Genomic DNA, 27986 nt, shown 5'->3' on the forward strand with positions numbered 1-27986 from the left:
TCGTCATCTGGGAGTCATTCAGCAACACTTCAAAAGATCCTGTTTCCTCCCCAGACCATGTTCTTACTGAGGGAGTCTCTTGAGCTAAATTAGAGGGATGTTTCACAGTGTTGACAATCATGTTTTTCCATTGTCTGTTTGTTTTAGTTTTTTTCATCCATTTTAGAGCACTTTTATGAACAAGATAACTTCCAATTAGTTTATTTGCATATTTCAATAAGACGTGTGTAGCCTGATGCTGCATTCACACTAGTGGCGGCAAAGCGACAGGCTACAAGTCATTTTAAACGGAAGCCAGTGGCGACATGAAGATACCAAATTTTGCCCGACACTTGTGTGACGCGCTACAAATCTAAGTTAATCTGGACTCATCTGTACTCGGCACTCCAGTGACGCAGTGAAGCACAATCAATCATAATTATGTTTATCTTTTGGCATTTCTAGACCCACTTCTCTCTCCTCACAATTACTGCAAATTGTAAATTGTAGACAAACCCATTCTTGTCATTAATAGGGAATTAAAAAACACTCACGATAATCGTATCGTGGCGATTTCATTTATCGTGATATCGCCAGGACACTGGGTTCAATTCACCTTTTACTTGCTGAGCTGCATATCCGGTACCACTTAAACCCTCTAATTGATAAAAGGTACTTATAATATACGTACTTGATAGTCTTTTTTTTTCAGTCTCTATCAAATGTCTTTGCCAAAAAATAGCCGATCTACAAGCTACAAGCTACAAGCTTGTAGATCTGCTATTTTTTGGCAAACATTCTGCCCAAGGATATTGGATTTTGATTATCGCGATAATATTGTAAATCGTGATTTCTTTTGTCACATTAATCGTGATATGAAATGTTCATATCGTCCCGTCCCTAGTCATTAATCAGTCAGTTCCCTGTTCTATTCAATCCCTACTCTTTTCAATCACGCAGCGTGGCTTGAGCAACACGACTGTTGTATCTATCTGCCCACGCTTCCACGGTTTAGTAGTTTTGTCTGCATTAGTGTGAATGGAGGATCAGTTGGTCAGGGTTAAGTTGGCTCGCTCAAGGACATCCAACCTCTAACCTGCTTAGCCGACTTTCTCTATAAACATCTGGCCTGTCCGCCGCCACCAGGCTGTCGTCCAGCCTGTCCTGGTTAATAACATCACTGAAATCACTTAAAATATCACACATTACGTGCCTTGATTAGTACATTAGGTACATTAAAACGTTGGCAGTAACCTCGACAAATGTGTTTGCGAGGCCAGAGCGTGCGACTGTTACATTTTTCCTTGATTAAAATCACTTTTACCATATTATTAAGCTGGTGGTCCAGGTTTTAACATGGTGAAAGCCTGTGAGGATTGACGTCACGCGATGAGAGAGCAGGGATTGTGTCAGGTTGTGGACACCTGGCGCGGGATTGTGATGCTAATTGTCCCTCTGTCGGTCAGGTCAGTCCTGTCCGATCAAGAGAGCAAGGCACTTATCACACACACACACACACACACACACACACACACACACATACACACCAGAGCATACTGTAGGCATCTGCACAGATGGAGACTGCCGTTCTTTTACTCCTGTCTTTCACACACACACACACACACACACACGCACACACACACACACACACACACACACACACACACGCACACGCACACGCACACCCGTTTGGCACCTGTTGCCAGAGATAACATGACGTAGTGCCGAGGGAATCCTTTGTCTCCTGCGCTAACAAAAAACGATGTGACACGCTACACCTCTTCAACACATTACACACACACACAGTTTACATGCACATACACAAAGAAAGCACCCGGCACACACCTGCGCGTACAAGTTAATACAGACACGAATGTGCGCAGAGATCGATATCAAACGCTCGTCTCTGTCTCTCTCTAACACACGTGCGTGTTCATTCGTCCGCACTAAGAGAGGGGCGAGGAGGGCCTCTTTCAGCGCATATCTCCTCACCCTCAGTCCCTCACAGCTGCGGGGCTAACTAACACATCTCCCACCTGGCTCTGCTGCTCTGCTGTGGGGTTCTTAAATTGCGGAGCAGGGCAGTCGAAAAGGGAAGGGTGGGGGTCTACCTTGAAGGAGGGTGGGGGAGTTGGCAGGCATTAAAGCCCCAGTCAGTTACTACTACTACTACTACGCTTGTTGTGAGCTTGCACAACTAAGTTGGTAACTGAGCATACAGTATCCCTCTGGCACTGTGTGTGTGTGTGTCTGCAATAACAGAGAGAGGGAGAGGGAGAGAAGTTAGACTTCCGTCTTTCTTTCTTTCTCTCTCTCCCTCTCTTTCTCTCTCTCTCTCGCTCCCCTTCTTCTGTTCTTTATATTATTAATTAATGGAGGTTTTCCATTGCAGGTAGCAGATGCACTAACACTACAGTATGTTACCAGCGTTTGTGCTGCTCCCTTATAACAAAACATGACGTTAAGCATAATTTCTGCAACTGTGGATCATCCGTAGCTGCAGCGCTGCAGTCGCACCTCACCGACACCCACACTCGGGAATATCGATGAATTCCAAACATGCATTGCATTTTATACCGCAGTCTGAAAAACCCAGAGCACATCACACATTCTAGATTTCCTTTGTCGTCCTCTCTTCTTGCCTGCACAGGATCTGATATACTCTCTGTGTGGTGTCATCACAGCTCACAGTCAAGCACACTGGCTGGTGGCCCACTGCCTAAACAGACACCTGGTGCCTACACACACACACACACACACACACACACACACACACACACACACACACACACACACACACACTACAAACACACAAGCAAGGCAGCGAGCGTACTGTACATGCCAAGGACGTGGGGGCCAGATGGGCAACACTTCCTTATCCTTGAGATCAGATTTACCATGTTAAATGACTTGCCGTGACACAAACTCATCCCATCATCTATGAGCCGCCTCTCAGCCCCAGATTGAAGCGGTGACCGCTCATTGACCATCTCTCTCTCTCTGCTCTAACAGAACAGCCAGGTGGTGGAGCTGCAGAGGAACGGCCTGCGTGACGACATCAAGGAGTACAAGTTCAGGGAGGCTCGTCTGCTTCAGGACTACACAGAGCTGGAGGAGGAGAACATCTCCCTGCAGAAGCAGGTGTCTGTGCTCAAGCAGAGCCAGGTGAGAGACCGTCTCGTGTGGTCAGGGGTGTCGCACCAAATTCTGGGCCCTGGGTAACAAGGATTCACTCACATTGTGTGCTTTAACTATTGAAAATTAGCAGATATACAAGCTCACAGCCACGCTGCAAGCTTGTATATCTGCTATTTTTCAATAGCTAAGTATAAAATAATTAAGGCCCCTCCACCTTTGGGCCCTAGTAACTCAGTCCCACTCTGAGAACCACTGATATAAACATTAATGAGGAAAAAGTCAGTCAACGCTTAGAGGCGTAAAAACAGGGCTTGACTTGGCTTTTTGAGGCAAGTACATTTCCCATTCACTTGTCCGGACACAAAAGTCACTTGTCCGGATACAAATGAGACATTTCACAGTAATTTCTTTCTTAAATGAATGCATAGGAGTCAGACATTGAAATAGAATAAATAACAAAATGACTGCTAACAACCCTCCTTGCTCCCTCCACCCTCCACTCCATAGTATCGCCAGTCTATAGTCTGCATACAGCACAAAGCTGCTAGGAGCGTAACAGAAAAAGTGAAACCAAGAGCCACTTGTCCAATGGACAACTACATTTTTAGTGAGCTTGTCTGGAAGGATTTATTACTTGTCCCGGATAACAGGGCAAGCCTTAATGTCAAGCCCTGCGTAAAAAGCATATCAAAATCATCAGTTCATTCATAGATTCCACCAGCATGCAGCACAATAGCATACTGTACACATTAAGATGCAATAAGATACTATACAGTACATTCAGCTGAGTTGGCTCTTCAGAGAAATGTAAGCCTGTAGCTAGAGGCAGCTTTTCTGAACACACACACACACACACACAGACTCAGATTTAATTAAGATCAAAACCTCCATACTGTGATTTACTGTAATAAAGAGAATAAAATCACTTTGATTTGGCAAATGTGGCAAAATTAACCACCAGAATGAAACAGAGATCCTCACAGTTGATGGCACAAAAACACACTGCTCGATTTCATTCAAATGGGGGACTAGGAAAACAAATGAATTGTATGTTCAATATAACATACCATGCAAATAATAGCTGAATTTCCAAGTATGGTATTTCCATTTATTGACTGGGAGATCTGGGGTCTTTTATTACTGTCTGTCTGCCCTTGTCACTGGTTCCAAGAAGCAAAGATATGGCTTCTACCTTTATTGGATGGCTGGTGAAATCCTGTCTGCAAAGGGAAATGAAATGTAGTTTAAATCTGTATTCTCATATGATCCAGCCACTCCCATCTGGTTGACCAGACATGGACCAGATATTATGTGTATGTTTGATGTATCGGTTTATGATGTATATGGTCGCTGTCATGTGGAAACCATGTCCAAAACGACAATCTATCCAATGTGCAGTAGTTATTTAGTCACAAACCTTTCATAGGTCCAATATTTATAAAACCCACAGTATTAACCAAAATAGCGGAAATAAGCTTACAGATCGGTCATTTTGCACAAAACTCACGTACGACAAACTAGGGCATTAATTAATTGAAATATTTTGAAAAATCTTGTAAATGTTTGAAATGTTTTATCTTTGTGCCTTCCTTTAGAAGGAATCACATACACTCTCAAAAATAAACAAGAGCTATTTGAGAAAATATGGGGGAATTTTATTCAGTATGTCAAGGGCAACGACCTTTCTTATTTGATGGAGGAAACGGGAGTAGGGTAGCTGCTTTCCCTCTACAGTCACTGGTACGGCCTTGTGGCATAGGACTTTGGATGTTAATGGTATATGTGCTCTTTGTTTCATAATTATTTAATATTCTTATGTGTCGTGTTATGTCAGGTATTTTGTTTTTAGTTTTTTATGTTGTATTCTTTTTTGTTTTGTCTGAAATCTGAATGTAGATTTTTATTGTACTGTATTTGTTGTCTTATATGTCTTATATGTCTTAAAAAAGTATGAAAAAAACACAAAATAAACATATTGTTTAAAAAAAATGTTTTTGAACATTTTTGAATAAATGTAAAAAGCAAAAACATAATCTTCTCTTCTGGGGGGTTGCCTGCACAAACCTTTTTCAGATTGGGGGGGGCGCTCCGTGGCCAAATACAGATCAATTTGGGGGTCCTTGACATGAAAACATTTGAGAACCACTGTGTTAAGTTCTATAGCTGTGTTCGTCATCACACTAACGTTGTCCCCTGCCGCCCTGGCCGCCTGTCCTGCTCTTTGCAGGTGGAGTTCGAGGGTCTGAAGCACGAGATCCGTCGCCTGGAGGAGGACACCAACGTCCTGAACAGCCAGCTGGAAGAGGCCATCCGCCTGAAGGAGATCGCAGAGCGGCAGCTGGGAGAGGCTCTGGAGACCATCAAGACCGAGAGGGAGCTCAAAGCCTCCCTGAGGAAGGAGCTGTCCCACTACATGAGCATAGGAGACTCCATGTACCACAGGTAGACTACTATACTGCATGATGTCACTTACATGAGCATAGGAGACTCCATGTACCACAGGTAGACTACTATACTGCATGATGTCACTACATGAGCATAGGAGACTCCATGTACCACAGGTAGACTACTATACTGCATGATGTCACTACATGAGCATAGGAGACTCCATGTACCACAGATAGACTACTATACTGCATGATGTCACTACATGAGCATAGGAGACTCCATTAGGGATGGGACGATAAGCGATATTATTGTTTATGGTGATAAAAAACACTCACGATAATCGTATCGTGGAGATCTAATGTATGGTGAAATCGTCCTCCGTCATGCACTGGGATCAATTCACCTTTTATTTGCCGAGCTGCATATCCTGTACCATTTAAACCCTCTATTGGTGAAACGTACTTATAATATACGTACTTGATACAGTCTCTTTTTTTTTCACTCTCTACCAAATCTCTTTGCCGATCTACAAGCTCACAACGCATTGCAGCGCGTTGTGACGCCTTTTAGATCTGCTATTTGTTGGCAAATGTTCCGCCCCAGGATAATGGATGTTGGGGATATTTTGTTGATAATATCATAAATCGTGATTTATTTGGTCACAATAATCGTGATCTGAAATGTTCATATCACGAGCCGGACACTCTAACCACAAGGCCACTGAGGTGGTAATATCATGGATAGCTGCAGCCATATTTTCAACCTTCTCTCTCTCCTCCTCCAGTCCACTCAGCATCTCTCTGGACGGCTTGAAGTTCAGCGATGACGCCGCCACGGAGCCCAACAACGACGAGGCGCTCAACGGCTACGAGAACGGCTTCGGCAAGCTGAACGGCACCATCACCGACGACAACCGCATGGCCGCGCCCCCCAAGAAGGAGGAGCTGTTCCGCCCCGCCCCCAGCCTGGTGGACGACCTGCTCAGTGAGCTCAACATCTCCGAGATCCAGAAGCTCAAACAGCAGCTGCTGCAGGTGACCTTTGTTCATTTCCTATGACTAAAAACCATGACCAAAAAAAAGAATCAACTACCTTTTATCACAGACAAAAACAAAATAAAAAGCGAAATTAAGACAATTTCGTCAACAAATAAAAAATAGGGAGCGCTTGGGAGATTTTTTGGAGAAGTGGGCCCTGGAAAGGGTTGGGAACTACTAAATATAGAGCTTTCTGTCTGATTCTGTATTTTATTTTGTGTTTACTCCTGTAAAATCAATTCTCAGTTTTCAACATAAACACAACAACATCCCATTCGGAACCACCACCCCTAAATTCCACATAATTGTGAATTACATACTATTGATTGATTGATTGAAGACTTTATTAGAAGTTTGCATAGGAAAAGGTACAGTTTCATGACGGTACAGTTCACTGGTACAAGGTCAACTTGGCTTATTTGCACAGGAAACCATTACATTATCTCATATAACATTGAATGACAGACGGATAGAACACAGTACTATGAGGTAGATATTGTCAGAAAAAAATACAATGGATGATGAAAACAGGGATGAACATGTCAATATGGGACGTTCATGTCGACTGGACATCATTGTCAGCAGACATTTACATTTTAAGCACATCTACCCAGAAATCTGTACACACATTTTAAGACTGCTGCATTCTGCCGCAATTTCACTAATTGCATTCTGCTGGGCCTTTTACCTTTCACATGCTAATGGCCTTGTTGTTGTTCGAATATAGATTTTTCATAGAGTCAAGAAAATCTAAAGGATCATTTAGCTCTGAGACCAGCCTTATTCTGAGGTCATCATTCATTGCACAAACATGTGGATATGGATATATATATCGTTGTTGTCGGGTGAAAACCTTGTATGTCCAAAACGTTTTACATTTTCCATTTTAAAAATGATTTAAACTAGTGAAAACAGCAGATCTACAAGCACACAACGCCTCGCACACAGCGAGGCGTTGTGTGCTTGTAGATCTGCTGTTTTCACTACTTTTGTGCACCGGCCTTGTAAAATGAAGCAGGGCTTTACTTTGCGAAAGAACATACAAACTTGGAGATACGAGGTTTCCACCCGTCAATGACGGTATATGGGACAAATAGACCAGAATTCCTGAAGTACACAGATCACTTGTATATGACCCATCTCACCCCACAGATGGGTGAACCCTTAATGGCACACATCAGTCATTACGCCAGAGGAGGTCGGGATATTTGCTCGATAGAGGAGTTGTTTAGAAAGGCTCCATCCATGATGAATTGTATGCCACTGCCCCCTTGCAGCCGATAACCAGATCAATAGCAGACCACTCACACACAGTCGATAAAGCACCAGGACATTTCCTCTACGATTCCTGTCCGTTCCATACATTATACTTGATACTCCTTTCTCTGTCATTTCTAAGCGTGCATTTCCATGCGTGCAACAATAGCTCATATAGATATACAAGCTCATGGTGCGGTGCAATGCGTTGTGAGCTTGCAGATCTGCTATTTTTGCCCTTTAAAAAATGATTGGCCTGGGCCGCTGGCGCAGTAGTCCCGGCACCTAGGTTCAGTGTAGCCTGACATTGTGTCGTGGGTTCGAGTCTCGATCCCGGCGGCTTTTGCTGCATGTCACTCCCCATCTCTCTCCCCCATTTCCTGTGAGCCTACTGTCTATCCCTGTCAATAAAGGCATAAAAGTAAAAGAAAAAATCTTAAAACAATGAAATGATATATAAGTGCTTTCAACACAATTTCTAAAGGCTGTATTCTCCTTTCAAACATGTTAGATGTGGTTCTTCAAGGCAGTGGAGTAATGTCCCTGTTGAGTCAGGGAGTCAGTGGAGTCATGTCCTTATTGAGTCAGGGAGTCAGTTGTGGTGCGAGCTACAGTAGATCCTGGGCCAAGCTTCTAGCCACATCTAAATCCCGTTAGAGACCCCCGCCCCCCCCCCCCCCCCCCCCCCATCCCATCCCAAGGCCGTTGGGCTTTGAGGCAGCAGGTGGTGGCACCAGCAGGAGGTGGCACGAGCGGGTGGTGCCACCTCCTGCCATCTGCCAGATCGTCCCATGAGGCCACGCTTGATCAATCACCAAGAATCAAGAGCGGTTTTATTGGTCACCTGCTATACTAATACAAGCAGCGAAATGTTGGTTCTACAGAACAGAACAATACAATACAAAGAAATTGTAATGAAAATACATAAATGTATCAATACTGGATAACATGGTGGTAAAAGCAGAAGCGGGTACAATGTCTTTTTGGCAGCGGTGAATTTCTTTTGCAAGAGCAGAGGTGCAATTCTTTGCTTTTGCATAGCTTTTCATTTATTTAGTTTCGTTTTGCCCTTTACTACCGAGTGCTACTCAGATATTCAACCCGACCTGGATCTAGTGTATTGATGGTGAGTGTGTCTGGCTCAGACAATGTGTGCCAATGAGACAGTGTCACAGCGCCTGCGTCACACTGCCATGCCATTCCAACATGAAGACAGTAACCGTGGACAAGGAGAGACCAAAGCTTATTTACCACATTAGCCATGCTCTGTTGTCCTTCTACCTCTCCTAGTTCTATTGATTAGTGACTCACCGATCAATAGCACCAGCCAACCTGCTCCTTGTACGCACGCCACATGATGAACTCCCTAACTGCCGTCTGGAATCACATCTAAAATGGCTGTTGTGGGAATAGGATGGGAATAGTGATGCGAGCTTGGATGCCCTTTAACACACAGCCCCTCTTCCACATGTAGGTCATCATGTCACTCTGCATTAGAGCATGCTAGAGCAGTCCTAGATGTAAATACACACACACTTCCTTAACCTACCAAATAGTCCAAGCAATGAAGCTATTACAGTTTGCAGCGTTCCCTGCAGTGTTAGTTTGCTGCTCATAATTTCTCCAGAGGTTATTGTTTGATTGACATGTTTATTGAACAATGCATATCGTCGTTGTCGGGTGGAAACCTTGTATGTCCAACCGTTCGTTTTGTATTTATCATTTTGAAAATGATCTAAACTAGTGAAAATTGCCGATCTACAAGCACACAACGCCTCGCAGGGCTTTACTTTGTGAAAGAACGTACAAATTTAAAACTTGGAGATACAAGGTTTCCACCCGACAACAACGATATGCAGCATTGTTTTTGTTTTTTAATGTGACCTTTATTTTACCAGGCTGACAGTTAAGAACAACTTATTATTTGAAGTTGTGGCCTGGTAAAAAGGGAAGGCCTCTTGAGGGAGAGTGGGGTAGGGGCTAAAATAAAACCAAGAAGTCAACTTTCTGGTTAAATACATAAACAAAGAAACAAAGCAATAAGTCATAGTAAGACAGAAAATAGACAGTCAATATATAGAATCAATAAAACAGAAACATAGACACCACATCAGTGCAATCCAGTTATATAATATCCAATAAAACAAGCACAGTACTAACTGTCTGAATGATGAGCATGCTTTATTGCACCATGTCAGCCTTCTAATCTTCCTTAGTTTGAGTGCTGAACTGTAAAATTAGCCCCTTGAACTTGTCAAGGATGGCTTTCATTAAACCATGGCTTCCATTTGGGTGACATTCTTCCGAGATCTAAGCCTGTTCTGTGCTAATGAATGTTTTATTATAAGGATGAGCATGGCTGAAATGCTTTTAGATTATTCACAGTCGCCAGCACTTAAATGTCTGTGTGTGCGTGTGCTTGTGCGTGTGTGTGTGTGTGTGTGTGTGTGTGTGTGTGTGTGTGTGTGTGTGTGTGTGTGTGTGTGTGTGTGTGTGTGTGTGTGTGTGCTTGTGTGCGTGTGCGCGTGCGTGTGTGTGCGTGTGTCTGTGTGTGTGTGTGTGTGTGTGTGTGTGTGTGTGTGTGTGTGTAAGAGGACCCGTCCTGGTCTCTGCCAGTATACTGAGCTCAACCTATTCCAAACACTCCTCAAGGTCGATGCTGACCCGGGTGCTCGGCTGCCCGGGGGGCGGGGCGGGGCAGGGCTGCCAGGCTCACACATGCTTCGCCAACACAAGTGCATCGTGGGTTAGGGTTACAGGACATGTGATGATGCTAATTGAGCGAAGCAGGACCCATGCACACATCTAGCTTCCCCAGTATCCCTTCAGGGGCCATGTCACAGAACTCTAGTTTGATCTAGGGATGGTGGGACAATATGAAAATTTCATATCACGATTATTGTGACAAAAGAAATCGCGATTTACGATATTATCACGATAATCAAAATCCATTATCACTGGACGGAACATTTGCCAAAAAATAGCTGATCTACAAGCTCACAACGCGTCGCGTTGCGACGCGTTGTGAGCTTGTAGATCAGCTATTTTTTGGCAAAGAAATTTGATAGAGAGTGGAAAAAAAGACTATCAAGTACGTATATTATACGTACTTTTTACCAATTCTAGAGGGTTTAAGTGGTACTGGATATGCAGCTCGGCAAATAAAAGGTGAATTGAACCCAGTGCATGATGGAGGATGATATCACGATAAATGAAATCTCCACAATACGATTATTGTGAGTGTTTTTTATCATGATATACGATTATATCGCTTATCGTCCCGTCCCTAGTCTGATCTGCCATTGCCTTTCTGCCTTGCCTTGCCTTGCGTTGCGTTGCTATGGAAAAGACATGCTGGAGACCTGGGTTCAGTGTCTTGCTCAAGGACTCAAGGCTCTCTACCTCCAGAGCCACTGCCGGGATTATAACACTAATCCCAATCTGTTAACATCCAAGGAAGACTCATAATAAGAGAATAAAAAGAAACAAAAATCAAACATTTGTAACTCAAATATTTGCTTCTGGGTGGTCCCTGAAACAACATAATTTGAGATGGGGGTCCGAGGGCAAATACATGTAATTTCGGGGGGTCCTTGACATGAAATAGTTTGAGAAACACTGAAGAAGGAGAATTTAGAAGACATTTATAGAATCGCGTCAAAAATATTCAAAGACTTGCACAAATGTCCACGATTTTTTTCGAAAATAGCTACAAGCTTGTATATCTGCTATTTTTTAATAGTTAAATCATAAAATAATAGTTAAAGTGGTTAAAAGAGTGACACAGATTTGCGTCCCTGGTCTAAATAGGTCAAGTCAGGTCCCAATAACACCCTCCTCTGTCCCTGCCTGTCCTCCTCAGATGGAGCGTGAGAAGGTCAACCTGCTGTCCAACCTGCAGGACTCCCAGAAGCAGCTGGAGCAGGCCAACGGCGCGCTGTCGGAGCACCAGGAGAAGGTCAACAGGCTGACGGAGAACCTCAGCGCCATCCGCAAGCTCCAGGCCAGCAAGGAGCGCCAGTCGGCCCTGGACAACGAGAAGGAGCGCGACAGCCACGAGGACGGAGACTACTACGAGGTGGACATCAACGGTCCCGAGATCCTGGAGTGCAAGTACAAGGTCAGTCCGATAAAGGTGTTTCCTTCCATGTGGTGTTGATTTCCTCCACTAAGACTATGATGGAAAACGTCCGTCGATTGCCTTTTTTCACTGATGAAAACTGGATTAAAACTAGGCTATAGGGGGTGCCCGCTGGCCTACTGGTCCAGGCGCATACCACTTAGGCATTGCCACATAGGCATGAATGCCTGGCGGCGGCGCCGGATCGATTCCCGATCCTTTGCTGCATGTCACTCCCCATCTCTCCCCCCATTTCCTGTCAGTCTACTGTCCTATCAATAAAGGCATAAAAGCCCCAAAAAACTAATCTTTAAAACTAGGCTATGATGACTAAAACTAAGACTAAATAATATATTGACACTTTCGTCAACAAATAAAAACTAGACTAAAATGTTAGGGAGGGACTAGTGGAGAAGAGATCCAGCAGAACTAAAAGACAATTGATTTTATGTTTGGTTGTGCTCTGAAAATAGCAGATCTACAAGCTCACAATGCGTTGTGCAGCGTATTTTCAGATGCAACCATGAGTAAAACCAAGTGCAAAGTCTGCAAACAAGGATGCAGTAAGTGTAAAATCAGGCATTACGATGCCATCCATATGACTTCTAAAATCTTAAGATATTTAGTCCACTAAAACTGGACTAAAACTAAAACATTTCAGATGACTAAAATGTGACAAAAACGAAATTAAAATGTATTCAAAAGACTATGACTAAAACCGCATCAGAGACTTCCTGTCTAAATCAACACTGGTTACTCCAGTGTTTCTCAACCACTGTGCCTGGGGACCTTTGGTGTGCCCCTGAGAAGGGTCAAGTGTGCCCCTCGAAACTGCTTGAAAGCCAGTATTGTATTTATCATTTTAAAAATAATTTAAACTAGTGAAAACAGCCAATCTACAAGCACACAACGCCTCGCACCGCACACAACGTTGTTGTGCGACAGCCTACTGTTTTGCGACAGCCTTGTATGATGAAGCAGGGCTTTACTTTGCGAAGAAACGTACACATTTGAAACTTGGAAATACAAGGTTTCTTCCCGACAGTGACAGTATTTACACCCCCGTATTATGTTGGTGTGCCCATGGATTCTTGGGACATGAAAAGTGTGCCCAAGCAGAAAAAAGTTGAGAAACACTGGTTCCTCTCTCCTCTCCAGGTTGCGGTGTCTGAAGCCGGCGAGCTCAAGGAGGAGCTGAAGACGCTGAAGGCGGAGTACCAGAGCTGCCAGTCCCGCTACGAGGAGGAGCGCGTGCGCCTGGAGAACGACGTCACCACGCTGGGCCAGAAGCTGTCTCTGCTGGAGAAGAGCAGCCTGGTGGAGAGAGAGGCCAAGACCAGGCTGGAGAAGGAGCTGCGCAAGGTGGGGAAGCAAGACCTGTTACTCAACAACACCCACACTCCTTCTCCTCAGTTCATTATTATTGTTCATGTGTATTATCGTTTTATGGTCAACACAGAATACAGGGTGAAAGTGAGGTGAAATTCTTATTTATGCATAGAGTAGAAATGAAGAAGGGAGAACAAAAAACGTAAAATGCATGAAAATAATCCTAGATAAAAGTGTAAATGCAGCATTTGGTTTATTTTATGTAGGAAAAGAAAATTAGATTTTTACTCGAGTCGTGACCCATAACATTTGGTCCTTGACCCACAAATGGATCCCACTGTATGGTAAATGGTAAATGATGCGTTTATATAGCGCTTTTATCCAAGGCGCTTTACATAGATTGTGCATTACATTCACCCATTCACACATACATTCATACAACGTTGGCAGAGAAAACCATGCAAGGCACCAACCTGCTCACCGGGAGCAACTACTCTTCAACATTAACTCAGGGGGAGCCTGGATTCGAACTGGGAACCCTCCGCACTCTAATGACGGTTTCTCTACCCCTGAGCTATGCCGCCCTATGGGAACCAGTGTGATAGACAGTATCATCAGCGTATTTTGATCTCTGTGTTTGTGTTGCGTTTTGTGTATTTCATGTGTTTGGTTGTGTGTGTGTGTGTGTGCTCTCCAGGTGAGCGACGTGGCGGGCGAGTCCCAGGGCAGCCTGTCGGTGGCTCAGGACGAGCTGGTGACGTTCAGCGAGGAGCTGGCCACGCTCTACAACCACGTGTGCATGTGCAACAACGAGACGCCCAACCGCGTCATGCTGGACTTCTACAAGGAGGGCAAGGGCGGCCGCAGCAGCCCTGAGGGCCGCGGGCGCCGCTCGCCCATCCTGCTCACCAAGGGCCTGTTCCCCGAGACCCCCAGGGCCGACGACGGAGCCCCCTCCCCGCCCCTGTCCTCCCCGGTACGTCTGTCCACATGTATTATTGTATAATACAGGGGTTTTCAAAGTGGGTGACGGGGCACCCTGGGGTGCCGTGAGTGATGGCAGTCCAGGGGTGCCGTGAGATGATTTGATAATATTTGGATTTTATTTGGACACTTAAAAAATATATTTAGTACTATCATTTTAAACTTGAAGTACAAAGTAATTTTCATTCAGTTCTAACCAAAATGGATATTATCTTTTTTTTTTTTTTTTTTTTGCTAAAATATGCCATAAATATAAGTTGCTGGGAGTGAAAATTATGAATATAATGCAGGGGTGCCTCGGATGAAAACAATATTTATAGAGGTGCCCTGAGCCAAAAAAGTTTGGGAACCCCTGGTATAATAATCAATTGTTTTGCAAACTTTGCATAGTTGACCACAGATCTGAATTTGTTCATATCATAGTTTTTATTTTTTATTTTTTTATCTGTATAAAATAAATAAATCTACAAGCTACAGTAACAATGTTGTGAGCTTGTACATCGGCTATTTTGGAACATGTTGTGAAAAGTATCAAATTATTAAATGTTAAAACGTTGGCCTGGTACTTTATAAATAAAGTACTATGGCCAAACCATAGTACTTTATTTATAATTTCAGTGTATACAGTATATAGGTTATTCGTCATATCTGCAGTGGTCCTCCTCAAAGCCTAAAAGGCAAACGGAAATGTACTTTTTGATTCATACGTTTCAAGTATCTGTACAACTATTTAATCGGTCAAAAACTAAACTTTCACGATCCTGACGACAACAACCCTCTACAGGTGTCGGACTCCCGGCGTGAGCCCATGAACATCTACAACCTGGTGGCCATCATCCGCGACCAGATCAAGCACCTGCAGCTGGCGGTGGACCGCACCACGGAGCTGTCCCGCCAGCGCGTGGCCTCGCTGGAGCTGGGCACCGTGCAGGACAAGGACAAGGAGGCCTGCATGGAGGAGATCCTCAAGCTCAAGTCCCTGCTCAGCACCAAGCGGGAGCAGATCGCCACGCTCAGGACCGTGCTGAAGGCCAACAAGCAGGTCTGTCGTCCAGCTGTCCATGGTGTCTTCTGCTTATGTAGGCCAGTGGTCTTTTAACATTCAAATGTAAGGGTCCATTTTGTTCCATTTGTACACTCTCAGAGTTACAGACCTGCAAGGAACACCTTCAAGTAACCCTGAGGACCATTGCTACAGTCTAGGCTACAGTATGTGTTGACAACAGAGGGTCTGAGATCCCTAGGGGTCCTCAGAGTTACTACAGGAGAGCCACCAAATGTATATGATTTATTTATTATTTATTTCTTTTTTTCAAAAACTGTCTAAAAATACACAATAACATATTGGCATATTATTAGCAAAGATAATGTGTGAACAACAAGCAAACAAAACACTTAATTTAGACAACATGATGATATTGCTTCTGCATCCCTTGGAGGGAACCCATAGTCACTTAAAAGAAAAACCTGTGGAATACTTCCAAGCTAGTCTCAAGCTAACTCTCCAATGAGACAACCAGATAAATATGGTCAGCTAGCTTTGAACGCCTCTTATCAAGTGGTATGGAAGGCTTGGTAAAAAAATAAAAGGAGTCATTGACCTTGGTTAATGACCCCTGCTCTAGGCTCCAGACCGTCCTTCTTAACAGGGAGGCGGCTTGCTATTTCAGCTAGAATCAGCTGCTGCAGAGCAAATGCAATGCAGCCACAGACCCATAACAAACACTGCCGTGTGTGTAACTGTATGCGTGTGTGTGGTGGAGACGGGAGTCTTGTGGCGTCAGCTGCCCGGTGACTCTGTGCCGTGTGGGTGGGTGAGAGGAAAAGACCCCCAGGGAACTAAAACACTCCTAACCAGGCAGGCAGTGCAGACAGTTGTTACTGCTACAGCTCTTTGAAAGATATGTGTGGTTTAGGTACTGTCTGAACATTAGAACAGGACTAGAGCCAGAGAAAGCCTCATAAACAAACACACCCACACACCCACACACACACACACACACACACACACACACACACACACACACACACACACACGTGTTTTCTTTTAATTAGCAGCCAACTAAACCAACCTAAGAGGTGTGGCGAGGTTTACTACAGGTCACAAGGCCTTAGCAGTGGCGTCAGTTCAGAAAAAGCTAAAGTATGGCAACATGACTGGTGTCTTGCACGCGCACGAAGGCGCCAGTCATGTTGCCATACCTTAGCAACAGGCATGATACATTTATTTTAAGAAGTACATTCAATTTTTCCCCCGTTTCTACGGTTTCTTGGGCAGCTAAACTTGGCATGTTTTAGTAAACGTGCCACAATTAACAATAATGCATTGCACCTGTGCGGCTGACCTGCAGAACCTGGGAATATACCATCTTGTCAAGATGGGGAGAATACAAGTGTGGAGAATATAATTATAATACCTTGTTAAAGTGACCATTTTGTAAAATTTTGCATTTGTAGTTATTTTACTGTAATTTAACAACATAATAACTAGCACAGATAGACAAAGAGACATTCATGGATTTATATTTAAAAGTAACTTTGGTTTTCCCCCTGGACCCAGGGTATGGCAGCTGCATACCCCTGCCATACCCAATTGACGCCCCTGGGCCTTAGCTTTGATACACCAACGCTGCAGGGAACAAAGGCCTTAGTGTGGCTCACATGAGGTGAAGCAACTTCACCTTCCTCGTAGGGGTGGGCGATATGGAAAAATACAATATCACGATATTCGATTTTTCAAGTTACTTGACAAAAACTAGACTCTCTGGGTTCCTTTTGGGAGGTCTAAATTGAACTTTACAAGTATGTAACTCTGACAGTGTACAAATGAAACCAAATGGACCCTTACGGGTCCATTTGGTTTCATTTGTACACTGTCAGAGTTAAGTGGAGACCTTGACATTTTAAAGTTTGCGAACTACTGATTTAGACCAAAATGCAGGTTTAAATTGAATTCTGCAATGAATCTCTGTATCAACGATTAAACAGGATTTTTTTTCACAAGGCTCCCTCATTTGTATCACGATATATACGATATCTCTGAAAAAGCATATCGTGGAGACGTTGTATCGTCTCCACGATAATTATCGCCATATCGCCCACCCCTACTTCCTCGCTGATTTGATTGTTTCGTTCTGTTTCCCCGTTCCCATGCAGACGGCTGAAGTGGCGCTGGCCAACCTGAAGAGCAAGTACGAGAACGAGAAGGCCATGGTGACGGAGACCATGATGAAGCTGAGGAACGAGCTGAAGGCCCTGAAGGAGGACGCCGCCACCTTCTCCTCGCTCAGAGCCATGTTCGCCACGCGGTACGTCTTTTACAACCTGTGGTTCTCACTTCAAAGACCCCCTGTTTGATATGTATTAGGGCTACAGGCCTCACTTAATCATCCCTGGGACCCCAATCCACGCTGTAAATTCCTCACGACCCTCACGGCGGGCCTGAGAGTATCTTAACTGATTAATCTGTCCATCATTTTACATTATTATTTGATTACTCCACGTGATTAATGTAGGCCATAAAATGACAACGAACTTAGTTTACTTTACTCAGTCAAAAACACAGCCCTTCCCTAATGTGGAGCAAAGACATACAATACATCCACATTTTGGTGAAATTGTAAAATATATATATATATATATATATATATATATATATATATATATATATATATATATATATACATATATATATATATATATATATATTACTAATGTTTCATTAACGTAATTGTCTGCTCACAGAACACCTATACCATATCTAATATACTGTATCAACCATCATGTTCCTTTGTCTAAGAGGAAATGCCATAGCATTCACAAGCAGTCTGCACGCATATTGTTTTGCATCCTGTATGCTGACCCGGTGTCATCATGATACCATCTGGCTATTTTTAACCCATTAATCCATTGTTAAAAACGCTACATACAACAACACGCCGAGATGTTAAAAATGAAGCTAAAGCCATGTATATTACAATGTAATCCATACGACCATATGGTTGCTTTCTATGTATCCATTATATTATTTCAACGTGACACCTTTTTAGAAGGATAATATTGTTTTTTAAGTGTTTATGAATGTGGGCCAATGAGGGATGTAGGCTGATGTTTTGGATGGAGAAGGGTTATTATAATCCTGTCGTAACATCATCAGTGTTTTGGAGTGTGTGTGTGTGTGTGTGTGTGTGTGTGTGTGTGTGTGTGTGTGTGTGTGTGTGTGTGTGTGTGTGTGTGTGTGTGTGTGTGTGTGTGTGTGTGGCGGGGGGTACTAACCCCCTCAGATGCTTGTTAAGCTTTGTGATTCCTATAAGAAGCAGGCCAAAGGTTCTGTTTTAATCCTCTACCTCGGCCTGGTGTAGATTAAACACTAACACACACACACACACACACACACACACACACACACACACACACACACACACCCCCATTGCTCTGTGAGAGAGTGTGTGGGTGTGCTCAAATACTGATTCATTTAAATTTTACAATGGCTAGTTTAAAAGTTTTTTTTTTATCAGTATTCTGTACTTTCCATGCAGTGTAGTAGTGGAATACGTCACGGTGCAATGTGATCATTCTCTCTAAAGAATCAGAACGCTGCAGTGTTTTCGTGTCTCTTTAGGGTGTCGACAGACGCCGATAACCACCCGCTTGGCGGCTAAACGGGAGGTGATGGCATAAAAGGTAGTTTTAAACTGATGGAAAACCAAACTATAGGCCAGTCAAGTTGAGCCAATACCTTGCAGAAGAAAAGTGTCATTTGGTCTGCCTTTAACCACCTCTACAAGATCACAACCTGCCTTCTTTGTAAGCTTTTATGAATCATTTGAACGGATCATTGCTGTGAACATGAACTAAATCGTTCGTTCACTGAAATGAAAGGTTTTTTTTCCCCCAACACGAGTTAAGACATCCCTGCAATCCACAGCAAAGCTCAAACTGTGCCACCGGGCATCAGGAGCAGAGGATGACAGTAGAACGAGAGAGAAAATGTACACTCAGCACCCCTCCCCTCCCCGCCTCTGTGTCATGCAGAAATTCAATCTGATTCCTCTGAAGCCAACTCCATATTACCTGCAGCAGGCCAGACAATTAGAGACGTGAGGCAAAAAAAAAACTCCCCTGTCGGCACATACGAGAGTTTGTGTAGTCAGCGGTGTCGCACCAAATTCTGGGCCCTGGGTACAAGGATGATTCCCTCACATTGTGTGCTTTAACTATCGATGCCGCGCTGCGAGCTTGTAGATCTGCTATTTTTGAAAAAATCTTGAAGGTTTTTGTCTCTATGTCAGTGGTGCTCAAACTTTTTTCACATGAAGGACCCCCAAAATGATCTGGCCATGGACCTACATCTCAAAATATTTAGTTCCAGAGACCCCCCCAGAAGCAAAATGTGAGTTACAAAAGTTCGCTTAAAAATACATATATTCAAAAAATGTGCACTAATTTTCACGACTTTTCAAAAATAGCAGATCTACAAGCTCGCAGCGCGGCACTCGGTGCCGCGCTGTGGGCTTGTATATCTGCTATTTTTCAATAGCTAAAGTATAAAATAATTAAGGCTCCTGCACCTTGGGCCCTAGTAACTCAGTCCCACTCCCACCCCCCCTTGTGACACCCCTGTGTGTAGTCATGACGACTTGGCGCAGTGCAGTGCGAGGGTGCCAGATGGCAGCAGGAGGGATGTGTGGGTGTTATGCTAAGCTATCTGGACTACAAGATGTACATGGAGCAGGAGAGAAAGCTCTGCCCGCTCTCACTCTTATCTCGCTCTCGCTGCTAAATATAATCTGTTGTGACAGAGTGTGCAAGGTGGAAATCTGCCACTTAAGGGACTTTTCTCATAGTCGCCAGACCAGAGCGACCAGCGTCATCATCGCTGGACCACATCGGCGCGGTATTAGCAATTATTCAGGCCATCTGTCAAATGTTAACCACTTTCAATCCGATGTTCCTATTTTGAGCATGTCTTTAAAAGCTAAAATATTCAAACATTTTCTTCACCGATGAAAAGAAAAAATGCTGATGTGTTAGCATGTAGATTTGCTATTTTTTAAATTGGTTCTAGCATTTTTACGACCAGGAAATCGTAATTCCACCAGTAAATACTTACTAGGAAGATGACTGGAACATTGTGAACACCAAAACTGCCGCCACAAAAGATCACTGCCCGTTTTCATTGATTGATTGATTGATTATTTTATTAGACAAAAATGGAGAACAGTGCAAGTATAATCAATACAATTGAAATGTAGTACATTACAAGTACAGCCAAACACCCTGCCTAAAAGGAACATCCCAATTAAGACTTTTTTACTGTCTTTTTTATGTTGGAAGCCCTCTGTATTTAATTCTTGAACATGAGATGAACTTCCGCCATACCTCCTGCACGTTGTGAAAACGGGATTGGAATTGATTTTGCTCTTTTTGAAAGAATAACGGTCAAAACATTGGTATCCTTTGGTCTGGGACTCTCCAAAAAAACTGTCATCGGTGGGGCTCTTACTAACTCCACCCGCGAGCCCTCCAGGCATGCAGCCATGAAGAAGCATCATCTCTTGCTATCAGGGCAGGAAGGGTGCCAGATAAGATTGACGGTTCAAGTCCGGTCCACGTCAAGGCTCTCTTTCCTCTTCATGATAACAGCCATGCCAAGCCTGGGCCCACAGGAACGCACTTACAGTAGCATCCATCTACCCCCAGTGCCCTACCATGTAGGGTCAGTGTCTGTGCTAATGCCCCCGGCACACTGAACCACTTAAACCAACGGTTCTCAAAGTGCCCTCCTGGGTCCCCTCCCCAGCTTCCGTTTTGTCTTTACAGTCAAAATAATTATAAATCAAAAATAATCAAAGCTTAAAACGTTGCTACTTATCATTAATGGAAACTCAATAATAAAATGAAAAGATATTTTAAAATTTACAAATAATGACAAACGGATGCTTCCGTTCTTGGATTTCGGAATGTGCAGTAGACTCATGTACAGTATGTAGCATTTGGAGATTGCTACGTTGTCTGGCTACGCAAGACTACAACTGATCATAGGTAATATTAGCCACTTAAACCCGGTATACTTTGTTGACCGGGTTCCCCTCGGGGGTCTGACCTGTACTTGGTCCCTTCCTTTGTTTCCCCCTCCTCTAAACAAAATCTCTTAGACAAATAGACGATCTACATGCTCACAGACAGTGTCTATTTTCGCAGAATGTTTGCCTATTGGGCACTTTCTGAGGTCCCTGGTATGAATTATTTTCAAATGGAAGTCTACTGCCTATAGGAGGATAGACTGAGGATTTCACTGTGTATGCAATGTTGTGTTTATGGGAGCAGAGTATTGGTATGTAAATTCAACCCTATTTGTGTGAGTGGGTTATGGGCAGGGGGCCCCGGGTGGGGTATATGGGGGGCTCTTTGAGAGGCTGGGGGACCCCGTTGGTCCGACGTTTCCCACACTCCCCCATCCATCCTTCCATCCATCCATCCATCCATCCATCCATCCATCCATCCCCCTCGCACCGCGTCCTCTGGTTTGGTGGGACGAAAGAGGGGGGCCTTTCGTTTAATAAAGCTCATTCCGAGTGGTCTTTCTCATGCTAATCGATCAGTCCGTGAAGGTAGACTTCTAGTGAAGTTGAGACGTGGTGAAGTGTCTCCGATATGAGGTGTGTGTGTGTGTGTGTGTGTGTGTGTGTGTGTGTGTGTGTGTGTGTGTGTGTGTGTGTGTGTGTGTGTGTGTGTGTGTGTGTGTGTGTGTGTGTGTGTGTGTGTGTGTGTGTGTGTGTGTGTGTGTGGTCCCGCACACAAAGAGGATGAAATGGTGAAATGGAACAGATTTGTTGCCTTTCTGTGCGGGGATTAGTGTTAGAGTGTGTGTGTCTGTGTGTGCGTGTTTGCCAATTAGATTGGCAAAATGCATATACAGTACATACATGACCACCATATCGTCGTTGTCATGTGGAAACCTTGTATCTCCTAGTTTCAAATTTGTATGTTTTTTCGCGAAGTAAAGCCCTGCTTCATCAGACAAGGCCGTTGCACAAAAGTAGTATCATTTTTAAAATGATAAATGCAACGGTCATGGACATACAAGGTTTTCACCCGAAACGACGATATATTTGTATGTCTGAGTCTGTCAAATGGATACAAACACAAAAGAAAACCTTGAGTGCTTATGTCCATTGTAGTATTAATAGTTTTCCTTTGAGTGCAAATGTGGGCGGCAGCAGAGACAAATATTATCAATTATAAACACATACAGTTACAACATGCAAGACAGGTCAAATAGAAAAGAACAACATGGGTATTGTAATTGTGTGCGCAGTGGTGTAAAGTACCTAAGTAGATTTACTTAAGAACAATTTTTGTTGGTATTTGTACTTTACTTGAGTATTTCCAGTAGTACTTTTACTTCTACTCCACTACATCACGGATCCAAATATTGTACTTTTACTTCACTACAACTATTTGAAAACTTGAGTTACTAGTTACTTTGCAGATGTAAATGATTATATTATAAAACATACATTAATCCACTTTAGCCCTATTTTAAATCTGCTATTTTCAAATATTTTGTACTTTTACTTTTGGTACTTTAAGTACATTTTGATGCCAATACTTTTGTACTTGGACTCAAGTCAATTTTGAATTCCAGACTTTTACTTGTAACAGAGTACTTCTAAGTTGCAGTATTGATACTTTTACTTGAGTAAAACGTAACTTTTCCCACCACTCTGTTTGCGTGTGTGTCCGCGTGTGTGTGTGCGTGTGTGTGTGTGTGTGTGTGTGTGTGTGTGTGTGTGTGTGTGTGTGTGTGTGTGTGTGTGTGTGTGTGTGTGTGTGTGTGTGAGTGCGTGCGTGCGTGCGTGCGTGCGTGCGTGCGTGCGCTCATGCGTGTTTGTTTCTCCAGCTGCACTCTCATGTGGTATCAGGTTCCCCATAAAGCCCGGCCCCCCAACATTCCTCAGACATGCCTCCGCATGCAGACATGCCTGGACATGCACACATTGTCATTAACAGCCAGACAGGACCCCCCCCTCATTCATACGCATACATATAACACCCCCTTTGTAGCCTACATGTATCTCTTTCTTCCATTCATAAGCTCTGAGTCTTTAATTTCTTTCTTTCTTTCTTTCTATTCTGTCTGTGATGTCCTACCAACCGTGACCAATTATGGCCATCACTGCAGACAACAGGAACACAGCTGAAGAGGGTGTGTGTGTGCGTGACTTTGTGTGCACTGCGTGGATGTTTGGGAGTGAGAGAGTTTCAGATAGATTCCTTCACTTCAGCACAAGTTATGTGCCTGCATGATGGCATGTTGGGGTGCAGCTCCTCCTTATGTTGCCATATGAATGCCTTTGTGCGCGTGTGTGTGTGTGTGTGTGTGTGTGTGTGTGTGTGTGTGTGTGTGTGTGTGTGTGTGTGTGTGTGTGTGTGTGTGTGTGTGTGTGTGTGTGTGTGTGTGTGTGTGTGTGTGTGTGCGTGCTAGGGCATTAACGAAAAAGTCGACAAGTCGACTCAGTCGACTTTATTACACAAGTCGACTCCCACCAGAGAAAGTCGAAAATACTTTCTATTGTGAAAATAGCAGATCTACATGCTCTATATATTTGACAATTTGGACAATGTTTAATTTGTCATTTTAGAGGTATTACAAAGTCCTTAAATTGGCACTTTAGAAATGTGAAGATACCCTCTATAGTATACACTTAAACTTTATGTTGGTTTGTTTACTGTTGAGTGAGAAAACAATGTTGCACATTAAGTTAATCATCTGGGGACCCCCCGAAATAATTGGGTGATGACGTCATCAAACGATAAAGTCGACTTCAACTCAACTTTTTACTGAGTCGAGTCGACGTGCAAAAATCACAAGTCGTTAATGCCCTAGTGTGTGTGTGTGTGTGTGTGTGTGTGTGTGTGTGTGTGTGTGTGTGTGTGTGTGTGTGTGTGTGACTGTGTGTGTGTGTGTGTGTGTGTGTGTGTGTGTGACTGTGTGTGTGCGTGCTGTGCATGAGTGCGTGAACATGAGTGTGAATTGAACGCATATCTCCTCCCAAGCCCTGAGGTTACTGTAAACGATCCCGGAGAGAAGCAGACCCCCTGTTCGTCGGTGCATTCAATGTAGTGACTGTTCGTCCACAAAAGACCCCCACAACCCCTACCAACCCACCCCTCCCAAACTCACACCCCATCCCATCAGAAGGCCAAGAAGGCTTCCATTGTACGCCGTTCAGTCCCCATCAGAATGGAGATTCCTCTTTTATTGGCTTATTTCTTCTTTTTTTTTCCCGGGAAAAAAAACCCATGCCCTCGCATCCCCCCAGCAGCCGTCCCACCATCTTAAGGGGCGCTGCCCCTTCGCAGGGAGCCCCCCCGACTCACACTGCGTTTAATGAAGCAACGCTGATCCCCTTTGTCCGTGTGTGTGCGTGTGTGCGTGTGTGTGTGTGTGTGTGTGTGTGTGTGTGTGTGTCTGTGTGTCCGTGTGTGTGTGTGTGTGTGTGTGTGCGTGCGGAGGTCTTGGGGGCAGAAGTTCACACGGAGCAGTGGCGTCAGTTCAGAAAAAGCTAAGGTATGGCAACATGACTGGTGTCTTGCACGCGCGCGAAGCAGTCATGTTGCCATACCTTAGCAACAGGCATGATACATTTATTTTAAGAAGAAGTGCATATAATATATAATTATATATACCTAATTATAATACCTTGTTAAAGTGACCATTTTGTTAAATTTTGCATTTGTAGTTATTTTACTGTAATTTACCAACATAATAACCCGCACAGATAGACAAAGAGACATTCATGGATTCATATTTAGAACTAACTTTTATCTTCCCCCCCTGGACCCAGGGTATGGCAGCTGCATACCCCTGCCATACCCAATTGACGCCCCTGACACGGAGCGCAACCACGTGCACCAGAAACACAACAGATCCAGCAGCCAATGGCCAACACCCAAACAAAAACATTAGATCCCGGGTTGGCCAATCGGAGCAGAGCAGTGCTGGTGTGTGTGCTAGCATTGAAATGGATGAATGGCGTACAGTTCCATTGTAGGACTTTTCAGGGTTAGACAGGCATTGTTGTTTTCATAAGTCAGTCCAGGCCTTGGCTGTTGGCTGTTATTACTGGTTAAGGCGTTTTCCGATAATGTCTGTGTTATTATCTCAAGGATGTGTTTGCGACTAAAGAAGCAGTAATGTGTGCATGTCTGCCTGTCAGATAATCTCTTGAGTGGCTTTGTTGGAGCACAGCTGAAGGCTAAGGTGTTATTCACACGTGAAGCCAGACTTTCCTTTCACACTTTGATATTTAACAGACACTCTTATCCAGAGCGACTTGCAACTAGAGCACGACCGCTTTTTGGGGTCTGAGGCCGATCCCGACTGCCAGACCACTGTTTACCGATGTGTTGACCCATATTTTGTCCCAAAACTGCCGATCTACATGCTTGCGACGCATTGTTTTGCGAAGCATTGTCAGGCGTTTTTGAATTTTTTTGAAATGATCGGAAACTACACATCAGCTGCACGATTGCAGATGCCGATGTCGTTGAAAAAGTGAAATCGTGGCCGATATATATCGGTCTAGCTCTGCTTGCAACATGCAAGATCGGTTCCTCTTTGCAGAGGTGTGTCATTCATTACTGCAAAAAAAGAAAAAAGAATGAATGAATGCTTTGTCTGATATGCGGAGAGGCTGCAGCAGGTTGCAGAAGATAAATAAATAAGAACATCAGGGAGAAGACACTGCAGGTGTAGGAGGGAGGGAACAGGAATGAAAGATGGATGAAGGCTAAAGTGGACCGAAAGCGTGAGGCGATGGGGTGAGAGTGTCACAATATGCCACGTGCCTGACCCACTTTATTTTACAGCTGTCCATGCGCCAGGGCATTTACACTCACACACTAGGGATGGGACGATATGAAAATGTCATATCACGATTATTGTGACAAAAGAAATCGCGATTTACGATATTATCGCGATAATCTAAATCCATTTTCCTGGGGCAGAACATTTGCCCAAAAAATAGCCGATCTACAAGCTCACAACGCGTCGCAAAGCGACGCGTTGTGAGCTTGTAGATCAGCTATTTTTTGGCAAAGACATTTGATAGAGAGTGAAAAAAAGACTATCAAGTACGTATATTATAAGTACCTTTTACCAAGAGGGTTTAAATGGTACCGGATATGCAGCTCGGCAAATAAAAGGTGAATTGATCCCAGTGCATGACGGAGGACGATTTCACGATAAATCAAACCTCCTTGATAGGATTATCGTGAGTGTTTTTTATCACGATAAACGATAATCTCGCGTATCGTCCCATCCTTATCACACACACACATTCACTACTACAGCACACACTCACTCCACAAGGGCAGCGGGAGACAGTGCATTCTGCCGCAGTGCTGCAGACAGTCTGCTCCTGGTATTTTACACAGACGTGGCAGATGGAGGGGCTCTCGGGGTGCAAAGAAGTATATTTGAGAATAGGTGTGGAGAGGGAGGTTGAAGCTGTGATGTTGTGTCGTGGGTTGTCTTTCTTCTTGTGCGCCTCCATTTTCCCTGTTTCCTCCTCGTCCTCATACTAAGTCCTCCGGTGACGCAGGAGGGATCTTCTTTGCGACCCCCCAGGGTTAATGCTTTTTATCCTTTGTGTGTGTACAGTGTGTGTGTGTGTGTGTGTGTGTGTGTGTGTGTGTGTGTGTGTGTGTGTGTGTGTGTGTGTGTGCGTGTGTGTGTGTGTGTGTGTGTGACTGTGTGTGTCTTCTATTTTTGACTGCAGGCTAGCATACGCCTCTCACTACTCTCTACTTTTGCACCGTCACTGTCATATGAAGAAGTCTAAAATTGGGCATCAATTTATGAAAAAGAAAAAAAAGATATATATAAAAAAAGATTAAATATGGAGATACAATATATGCCAGAGAGTGGAAGTATTTTTGCAGGTGGGATGTTAGTAGTGAATCACGCACTGCTGCTAGTATGGTTCTGTGAGTGAACAGTTGTACTGTTAAGGAGCAGTGGTTCCCAAACTTTTTAGCCTGTGACCCAAAAGAGAAATTAGACGTTTGCTCCGGGACCCAAACTGGTGAAAATAGCAGATCTACAAGCTCACAATGCATCACTTTGTGCCACGTTGTGAGCACTTTGTGCCACGTTGTGAGCTTGTACAGTAGGTTGATTTATGGAATTTTTTATTGTAACTTTTTTTTTTTTAATGTTTTGAAATAATAATAGTTAAAAAAATGTAGGAAATCGAAAATTAAGGGACCCATAAAAACGTGTCTGCGACCCACAAATGGGTCCTGACCCAGTGTTTGGGAAACAGCGATATAAGGAGTTGCGGTACTCTAAGTGGGGTCTGGGGTAAGCACAGAGGAGCCGGCCAGATGCAAGGAGAATCCAGATGACTAGTGGAGACGCCCGATGGAGGGCTCGTCTGAGGACGGCTTAGCGAGGGAACAGCAGGGGGTCCTTGAGGGCCTCCCAGGGGGTCTCCTTCAAAATGAGTTAATGTAGCTTCAAGATCTCTTTGACCAATTCAACCCTATTTTATACCTTGGTTATTCAAAAATAGCCTACAGTATCTACACACAAGCTCACACGTTTGTGAGCTTTTCAAATGTTTTAGAAAAACCATTTTGATTATCAAGATACATTTCAATTGATCTTGAAACACTGTAACAACATAAATCTTCTCTTGTGGGGGTCCCTGGCACAAACTAATTTCAGGAGTGGGTCCAGGGCC

The 27986-nt window shown here is 43.8% G+C and overlaps 1 protein-coding gene across 1 annotated transcript in view; it reads left to right on the top strand.

Moving 5' to 3' along the window:
- Positions 1-27986, top strand: part of LOC308290540 (protein bicaudal D homolog 2-like) — a 93239-nt gene that overhangs the window by 57718 nt on the left and 7535 nt on the right. The window contains exons 3-10 of the mRNA XM_080732425.1: positions 2992-3144; positions 5345-5559; positions 6290-6539; positions 11662-11919; positions 13078-13281; positions 13946-14224; positions 15017-15274; positions 17389-17540. Coding sequence (XP_080588551.1) covers positions 2992-3144; positions 5345-5559; positions 6290-6539; positions 11662-11919; positions 13078-13281; positions 13946-14224; positions 15017-15274; positions 17389-17540 — 1769 coding nt within the window. The remainder of the gene's footprint in view (positions 1-2991; positions 3145-5344; positions 5560-6289; positions 6540-11661; positions 11920-13077; positions 13282-13945; positions 14225-15016; positions 15275-17388; positions 17541-27986) is intronic.

This window comes from Nannobrachium achirus, assembly GCF_963921795.1.
Source record: "Nannobrachium achirus genome assembly, chromosome: 9".
Lineage (NCBI taxonomy): Eukaryota > Metazoa > Chordata > Actinopteri > Myctophiformes > Myctophidae > Nannobrachium > Nannobrachium achirus.